The sequence below is a fragment of the Octopus bimaculoides genome, chromosome 14 (assembly GCF_001194135.2).
Source record: "Octopus bimaculoides isolate UCB-OBI-ISO-001 chromosome 14, ASM119413v2, whole genome shotgun sequence".
Taxonomy (NCBI): Eukaryota; Metazoa; Mollusca; class Cephalopoda; order Octopoda; family Octopodidae; genus Octopus; species Octopus bimaculoides.
Window position 1 is genome coordinate 20,678,551 of NC_068994.1, and position 9,821 is coordinate 20,688,371.

Genomic DNA, 9,821 nt, shown 5'->3' on the forward strand with positions numbered 1-9,821 from the left:
ACAAACATTTTTCATAAAATCCATTGTTTCTAAATAATCTTTTCCATGAAATTGATGTTTTGCTCATAGGTTTGTAGTTTTCTGTGTTACTCTTGTCTCTCCTTTATATGTAGAACTGACGATTGTCTAACTTATCTAATTTCCTAATTTTCATTTCTCTAATACAAATGTATTTTATAGGATACCTAAACTCCTTATTATCTAAGCAAGTATCATCATCTGCATCCTTCTGTAGAAATTTTCATTTATGTCAGCTTTTTGTTCAGCTTTCTTAGAATATAAATTATTCTGATTCTTATATAAATCACCTGTTTGATGCCTATTGATTTAGCTTTGATAAATTTGGATTGCGTTTCCTTTCTTTAAGAGCTCTTTCTCAAATAGCTTTCTTAATGTTTTGATAATCCTGTCATTTTTGTATGCGTCTTTGTTCATTATTATTATTATTATTATTATTATTACTATCATTATCATTATTTAAGGTGGCGAGCTAGCAGAATCATTAACATGCTGGACGAAATGCTTAGTGGTATTTTGCCTGTCGCTACATTCTGGGTTCAAATTCTGCCAAGGTCAACTTTGCCTTTCATCCTTTCGGGGTCAATAAATTAAGTACCAGTTATACTCTGGGGTTGATGTAATTGACTAGTCCCTTCCCCTCAAATTTCAGGCCTTGTGCCTTCAGTAGAAAGGATTATTATTATTATTATTATTATTATTATTATTATTATTATAGAAGATGTCGCACAGTATCTGATATTGTGATGTTGTAGATTGAAGATATTGTGTGTACCAGGGATTTGTACTGTCTGTCAAGTCTCAACAAAGACCTCAGACAGACAGTACTTTATGCAATATGTGTGCAGTTTCAAATAAAGCTGATCTTTGCAATCCACCAAGATTGCAGGGTATTTCCGAAATGTCCAGATGTTTCTTCAGCTTAAGTGGTATTGAACTCAATGTTCTGATGACAACAGGAACAACCTTTATGTTTGACTCCCACAGCTGCCACATTTTGGCAATCCTAATTTTCAGGTCTCCATATCTGTCTATATTTTCTTTTTCTTTCGTATGTTGATCTCCTGGCACTGCCATATTAGTTATCAAGCACTCTTGCTTGTCCCTCTTAAAGGCTACTATATCTGACCCTCGGTGCTCTTACACTTTGTCTTATTATTATTATTGTTCAGTAGTTTTATTTTTATAACGTGCTTTCACTTCACTACCGAGCGCAGCTCTGTGTGCCTTGGATATGTGCTGTGGTTTGCTGTGATGCTCTTATGGTTACTGTATTGAAAGTGTTGTTATTGTTATTATTATTATTATTATTATTATTATTATTATTATTACTATTATTTCATGCAGTTTGAGTGATTGCATTGAGGTTTCTCTTGCTGATTTGTGTGAGAAGTGATGCAAAGAGAGATGGATTGATACCAGCTTTTCTTGGAATGTTACTTGCATAAATGAATTTTTAAAAAAAGAATTCTTTCCATAAGAAGATTTATTTCTCATCCATAGAACTTTTTTATTACTCCATGGAAGAGAAACAGAACTTTAGCCTTTAAGATTGCCTTGCATCTGCTAGAGGCATATACCTATTCTGTGTTTACATTTTCTGTCTCTGTGTTTAGAAATATTTATGTATAGATTCACTGACATATGATACTGTGTATATGGAGTTGTTATCAGGTATCAAAAACTGATGGGAGTAGATTACATAATGTTCGTGTGAGAATGTGTAGTGATTGGGCAACTATTAGAATTACGAGTCTCGTGATATGTGCAGTATTATATGTCAATGTAACGGAAGTAGTTTGTGAGTGTGTGTGTGTGTGTGTGTGTGTTTTGTGCAATCTCATTAACACCTCCATCACTACCAATGACAACAAACCAAATAAAGGAGCCTCTACTTTGTCTTTTGATCTGTTGGATATAGCAGCCAAATTTCCCTTTGATCACACCCTGTCGTCTTAAAAGATGGACATATTAAATAATTTGCTACTTAGTACATTATTTCTAAAAAATAAAGAGAGAGAGATGGATGGAATAGTTTAATAATTTAATGGATCAGAATTAAACTGAAATTAAGCAATACTATCTTCAATCTACTTTGTTCACCAATATAGCCATCAACAGCACAAGAACTATTTACTACCATCATCACCATTACAACAATTAGCAGTACCAGAACTGCTTACCACCGCTGCCTCTACAACCACTTGCAGCATCAAAAGTGTTCACCACACCTACCACCAACCACTAACAACACAACAACCACTGGCAGCTCTAGGATTGCTTACCATCATCGCTGTCATTGCAACTACTAGCAATACCAGAAGTTTACTTTGTTAATTATAGATCATTCCATATCCCTTTGCACTTTACAATAGCCATCACCTTAACCTTTACTACTCTGTTCTGTTTCATTATTTTTCCCCTGTTGCTCACCTTACCTTCTCATATACTCTGCTCTGATAATATAATCAGCAGTTCTGCCACCTGTACTTGACTGATAGGTACACAGTATTATGCGTACTGTGCAAATATACATGAAAATGACTGCAAGTTATTTGACCTTTGAGGTGGTATTATAATATCAAATCATTGCTGTTTCACCGCTCTATCCATCTCCTTTCACCATCCTCACTACTATTTTGACCACCATCATTTCTATAAATAACCTCTCTGCTCCTTTTTACCACCTGCCTCATCCTCACCTTCCAATACCACTATCATCATGAGGGAGCTACAATGTTATCATTCAACCAAACTAGAAATAGCAGCCAAATCTTCCTCAAATTACACCATTACTATCTTGAAGAAAAAATGCAGAACATATTGGATAATGTAGTCCTTGAAAGACTGTTTGACAATAAGACAGGATGGTCATGGTTTGAATGTCTTTGATCATAAATCTGTTCTGTCAGGGATAACTTGGGATTAAACAAAAGCAACAACTACCATCAGTCCTAGTGTCTGGTCTCTTCAATTTACCCCTCCTGCCTCATCAAAACCAATCTGCTCCTCAGCAACTCACTCAGAGATGCTAGCTTCCAAAATAGCAGTTAATTATGACAAATACGCCACCACTACCACAACTGACACTGCAACTTACTGGAAATAGCACCAAATATCTCTCAAATTCCATCTTACTATCTCTAAAAAAATATAGGCCATATTGAATAGTGTAGACTTAGAAGGACTGTTTAAATGAAAAGAAAAAAAAAAGTTGGTCATAACTGGAATACTTTTTTCATAGATTGATTGTTACTGACTGGGGACTAAATAACAGCTAACATTTATGGACAGTGAATTGATAGAGTCAGTAGAGTATCAGACAAAATGCTTTCCAAATTTATTCCAGCTTCATGCATTCTGAGTTTTTTTAATATTTTTTTTATAGAAATATATTGTTACACTGAATTATTTCATGCTGTTTTCTGAAAAGTTTTTGGATCTTTTTTAAAACGGGGGCCACATTTTTCATTAACGAAACACTTTGAAACTTGGAACACTGGTAGAATGTGTCATATAAAACATCTTTTTCTCTTAGTCTTCTTTAAAAAAAAAGAAATCCATAAGTTATTCCATGTTAAAGTTGTCGTATTTCTGTAATTTCAACCAATCACTGACGTCCATTCAGCCGATATACATTAAGTGCCGACTACATAAACAAACGATTCTGAAACAATTAACCCTAACCCTAACCCTAGGGTTAGGGTTAGGGTTAAAGCAAATTTAAAATGAAAAAAGCAAATAAAACGAAGGTATGGAGATTAAATACGCTTTACATCGCTTAATAAGCCAAAGGAGTAAATGTAAACAACTGAATACTTGTCAGTGATTGGTTGAAATTATCGAAATAAGACAATTTTTTACATGAAATAAATTCGAATACAAAAATATTTTTCTGTTCTATAACACAAAATAGATAAGTATACGAAGTTTGAAAGTCTTTCTGTACCAAAAACACTACGTAAAACATTAATGAAAAATGTGGCCCCCGTTTTAAAATAGATCCAAGTTTTTAAATAGTTACCTACTATTTATTAACTATCGACAATTTACTTTATCTACATATAATTTAACCTGGTTGTTCTCAACCAGGGTCCATATGGCCTTTGGGGGTCCGTATAAGATTTTGTTGGTTATATATCTCCAATACATAAAATATTTTAATAATTATTATACAATTCCTAGTAATATTTCATCAAATTATAATAGTATTTTTTTAACTTTGAATGGCTTGGAGGGTCCGACCAAGTAAGATAGGAATTAAAGGGGTCCATGGGTAAAAAAAATGGTTGAAAAACATTGATAGAAACCCTTTAACTCTGAAATTAAATTTCATAGTTATTCCACAAATGATAAATGTCTACCAAAAAAATAGGGTTGGTATTTTCTGCAACCCATGCTGCTTCAGTATATCTCAACTAAAAATAGTTTCAAACATGTCATTCCTCCACAAAAGATAGATTGGTATATAATACCACTTTCCACGGTAAGGGAAATGAAATTTTGAGTGGACATATATTACTCCCATTGTAAAATACATTTTCTATGTAGCTCTGAGTTTCTTTTACCTCAGCATCACAGAGAATTGTAAACTCTGATAAAAATTGATGAATTCGAAATTGCTGTCAATTCAATATCTATACCATGCTGCCAAAAGCTTGAGGTATATCTCTCCATGATTCATTTCACAGCAAATTTCAATATAATTCTAAACATAAATATATTCTTACTTATCTGAACAGTTAAGTTTTCATAATGAGCTAGTACAGTTGTAGTTTTTTCAGAGTTCAAAAGTCCCTGGAGACCAGCTATACCTTTTAAATGTCAAATATATTGTTTGCACTATTTCCCCCATAAAAATTTATATCATTGTAACTGTGGTGGGAAAAAAACACTTGACTTAATACAGAGACAGGGAGATGTGTGATGATTGAGTCTGAGAAAGTTTGAGCATGCACTAGTGAAAGCCATATGCATCAGAATAGAGTTACACATCATCAACATCATCATTGTTTAGCATTCATTTTCCATGCTGGCATGGGTTAGACGGTTTGGACGGAACTGGGAAGCTGGAGAGCTGCATCAAGCTCCAGTCCATTTTGGCTTGGTTTCTATGGCTGGATGCCCTTCCTAACCCCAATCACTCCATAGAGTGGAACAGGTGCCTTTAATGTGTCACTAACATGAGTGCCTTTCACGTGTCAGTGGCAAGGGTGCCTTTTGTGTGTCACTGGCATAGGTGCCTTTTATGTATTACCAGCACATGTGCCTTTTATGTATCACTGGCACATTTACCTTTTGCATGTCACCAGCACTGGCCATGGCTATGATTTCCCTTAGCTTGACGTGTCTTCTCAAGCACACCAAATCACCAAAAGTCTCAGTCACCTATCATCATCTCCATGAGACTCAACATCCAAAGATCATATTTCATCACCTCATCCCACGTCTTCCTAAGTCTGTCTCTCTTCCACAGGTTCCCTCCACAGTTAGAGACTGGCACTTCTTTATGCCTCATCCATATGCATCACATGGCTGGTCTTTAAATCTAAATAAATGTGGAAGGAATGGCTTATCTCCTCCAGTAAGTCAAGTGCTATATGTGTGTTGTGAGAGTGCAGAATAGTAGAAGTAGATATCGTCAGTGGCGGCATTTTATCGTGTCTTTGATAATTTATTTGGCTTCTTCTTGATCACTTTTCCCCCTCTGTCAGTGTTTATGCCTCTGATAACTGAAGAGGCCAATTCTTGCCTGGAAGCAAAGTTCACAAAGGATCCATGGTGGAGGCTTTGGCTGTTACAGCCTCCATTTTCTTTCTTGTCGTTTTTCTTCTTCTTTCTTCTGTTGTTCAGCTTCAAAATAATCTGTCACTGTGGAAATGAAATGATGCCAGCCGGGCCTGTCCTGAGCTTCAATGTCCCCGGCTTTGGGATTGATTCCAGTCAGTTTTAGGCTTTGCTTCAGCTGGTCCTTGTATTGAGGGATGGGGCAGCCATGGAGTCTTCTTCCAGTGGAAAGTTCACCATATAAAATTTGACAAAGCAGCCTGGTCTCTTTCATTCTTGCTACATGGCCCGCTCATCTCAGACAATTTTCAGGATGGTGGCCTTGATGCTGCTGCTTTTAGTTCTCTCCAAAATAGAGACAAAGTCACATAGTCATTCCATTTGATATTCATAATAGAGCGGAGCTTCCGTTGATGAAATCACTCTAGTTTTTTTTTATATCACTTCGGTAAAGAGTGCAGGTTTCGAAACCATAGAGGAGAGTGGAGATCACAACTGCTTGGTAGACACTCAATTTTGTTTGGTGGTTAAGATCTTTGTTCTTAATGACTCTTTTTGCAAATCCACCAAATATGGTATAAGCTACTCTTAATCGGTTCTCCATGTCCTTTTCCAATGTGCACTTGTTCGAAAGCAAACTTCCTAAGTATGAAAAGTGATCGACTTTCTCCAGTGGCATCTCTGAGATGATAATGTTGAGGTCTGGAGTTTCCTGACTTAGAATGGGTTGTGCCAAGATTTTTGTCTTTTTGATGTTGACTTTTAGGCTAAACTGAGTGTAAGCATTGGTGAAGTTATTCACCGATTGTTGAAGCTGTTTACTGGAGTGGCAGCCAGGTGCTTTGTCATCAGCATACTGAAGTTCAGTGATCTTTTGCTGGTCAGTCTTTGTGACTTCAATCTGGCATGGTTGAAACATCACCCATCATATCAGTACCTAATGTTGACTCCTGGATTGTCCGAAGGCAGTTCATGAAACATTACTGCAAGGTACAGGGAGAAAAGTGTTGGGGCCAAAACACATCCTTGTTTTAATCCTCCAGTGATGGGGAAGTCTTCAGACAGTTAGTTTTGATGGAAGATTGTTCCAGTCATACCATCATGTAATCCCTGTACTAGGGAAATGAACTGATTGGGGCAGCCAAAGTGTTGGAGGACATTGCACATTGCAGGCCTTGGGATGGCATCAAAGGCCTTTTTGAGGTCGTAGAAAACAAAATAGAGAGGTTTTTGTTGTTCTCTACTCTTGTATTTGTCAAGCACAAAAGATCATGTCAGTTGTCCCTCTGGATGGTTGAAATTCACCTTGGTTTTTGGATTTCAATTCTGTTTTCTGTTGTGGTGGGTGGGTTTTCTTGAGTTCAGCAATAATACCTCAATATGTAATCAGCTGGTTGTTAAGAAATTTAGGTGTAGATGAAGAGTTTGGTTCATGCTTCTACTGAGATGCAGTCAACGAAGCAAGAGTTAACAATGAATTCACTGGATTTAGCCTTGGTGTTCATCAAGATTTAGATCTCACTTCCCTCTATATGCATAATAAAGAGGCAACTGAGAGAAAGCAAGATGGTTTGGACATGTAATGTGTGTGAATGATAGCAGACAAGTAAAGAAGTACTAGGAAATCCAAATGGAAAGGAGACTGTGGAAGAGGCAGAATAAATAAATGGGCAGAAGTGGCAAAAGCTAATCTGAGGATGTTACACTTCACAAAAGAGATGACGAAGGAATGCAATATGTAGCAAGATGCTGTGTTGGAGGGGACCCAACCCATGCAAACATAGAAAAGTGGACATAAAAATGATGAAAACACACATACATGCACACACGTACGCACACACACACATACGTACGCACACACACACACCAGGCGCACACACACACACATTCAAGTAAGCATTTTATTACTATCAAAATATTTTTACATATTGTCTTATAGTGATAACATTTTTAACACTTAACTTTATTAATAAACTAAGAATTTACTCATGCTACATACCTCAAATAGAAATACAGTGAAATAGCATTTATACCTTTCCATGATCAATGTTGTAAGTAAATTTATAAAGAATTAGAAACTCTCTGGAAATTGTCTCCCACTACACATCATAAAACCAGAGTTGGTTCCTTTTTATAAGAGAGAAATATGAATTTGGCAAATTCATGTTTCTCCTATAAAGAAATTAGAGACTTTTGATAGTTTTTTTTTTTCTTCAAGGAGTAAAATGGCTAAATTTATGTTATGGGTTAATGTGATTGTGGAGCATCATATTTCTCAGGAGCATTGGCAGTGTAAGCAAAGTACTTAGCATTAATAGTTGATGGCTTTAAGAGAAAAGAGCTGTGCAGTTGTATTATTAAATCTTTTACCAAGATTATTAATGAAGGTTAAGTGAAGTATATTCATTTGAGTATTGAAACTGAATTACTGACTCAGCTCACCAAGAAAAAAGTTTGTACTTTGAATGGAATGTCACAGAGTTTTAGGTAAGTAAAATACGACTGTGTGATGTTCAAAAGCACTAGCAAGATAAATGAAAAGAAGTATGAAGATAAACTGAGAAACAGAGATATGTAAAAGGAACCTTTACACAGCCCTTGGCCTGCTGGAAATAGCTGCTGAATCTCCCTCATATCACATCCTATTGTCTTACAAATGGAAAGTCACATTAAATAAGGGAGTCCTAGGTACACTGCGTCTGAAAATAAAGATGGGATGACCACAGTTTAGAATGTCTGTGCTCATAGACTTGCTGATTGTGCTTGACTAGGGGGCTAAACAACAAGAGTAAGCAGCATTTTTGTAAGGGATTGGATATGGTACAAGTCTATCAGTATGTAGGATATATTTATTGTTGTTAGATTCAATTGTAGTACATGGCTGGTACTTATTTTATCAGCTTGAAAGGCATGAAAAGTAAAGTTAACTTCATTAGGATTTGAACTATTTTTAATGTGGTCTAAACCATTGTTCCTCATGGGAGGAGGGCTCCTGTGAGGATTGAAACAGGGGTGGATGAATTACTATGTTTAATGAAATTAATGTGGTTTAAGTTATTAAACTTATTTGGCACTGATACAAAGAAGAATTATATGAATCCAAACTCTATTTGAGGGTGCAGGTTAAAAATTTCACGTCTAGTGGGGTGTGGGGAGAGCAGCCAGTTTTGGTCAGTTTGAGAGCCACTGCTATAAGCTCCATTGATAATCTTCCTTTTGCTGTTGTTATCAGCTAAGAGCAATAACAGAAACAAGACTATCAATGAAGTTTAGGCATGGCTGTGTGGTAAGAAGCTTGCTTCCCAACCACATGCTTCCAGTTCAGTCCCACTGTGTGGCACCTTGGACAAGAGTCTTCTGTTATAGCCTCTGGCCAACCAAAGCCTTGTCAGTGGATTTGGTAGATAGAAACTGAAAGGAGCCTGTTGTATATTTACATACATATCTGTGTGTTTGTGTCTTTGTGTCCTCATTTGTCTCCACCACCACTACCACCACTTGACAACTGGTGCTTGTGTGTTTATGTCCCTGTAACTTGGTTTGGCAAAAGAGACTGATAGAAAAGGTATCAGGCTTAAAAGAAAAGTAAGTACTGGGGTTAATTCATTCAAATAAAAAGAAGATTCCTCAAGGCAGTGCTCCAGCATGGCTGCAGTCTAATGACTGAAACAAGTAAAAGATAAAAGATAGAAGATACTGTAAGAAGACCATTACTGAGTTACAAATGAATTGGATCTTGTAAATCCAAAGTCATGATTGTCAATGAGCCATCAGTTCTGGACTTTGAGAATAAATCTCATATTATGGAGCTGAAAAACCACAAAAGGAAAATATAAAAACATGCAAGGAAGCCTATGAGTCAGTCAAACTGGCATTCATACATGCATGCACATGCATGCAATGTCGGACATTCATTCACTCTCTCTTTATTTAATATATAAATGCACATTGTTTTCTATTCATTAATTTATTCATGCAATTACACCCCGTCCAAAACACACACACACACACACACA

The 9,821-nt window shown here is 36.3% G+C and overlaps 2 protein-coding genes across 2 annotated transcripts in view; one reads left to right on the forward strand and one right to left on the reverse strand.

The window, feature by feature from the left end:
• The window catches only part of LOC106876125 (protein PFC0760c), a 385,512-nt gene that overhangs the window by 11,429 nt on the left and 364,262 nt on the right, over window positions 1-9,821 (forward strand). The gene's annotated exons all lie outside the window — the stretch shown is intronic.
• Window positions 6,230-6,724, reverse strand: LOC106876123 (uncharacterized). The gene has a single exon (XM_014924532.1). It carries the CDS (start codon window positions 6,722-6,724, stop codon window positions 6,230-6,232), a length of 495 nt encoding a protein of 164 aa, XP_014780018.1.

Coding starts and splice junctions, on each gene's coding strand:
- LOC106876123 (XM_014924532.1), bottom strand. CDS start 6,724: ATGTTTCAACCATGCCAGATTGAAGTCACAAAGACTGACCAGCAAAAG.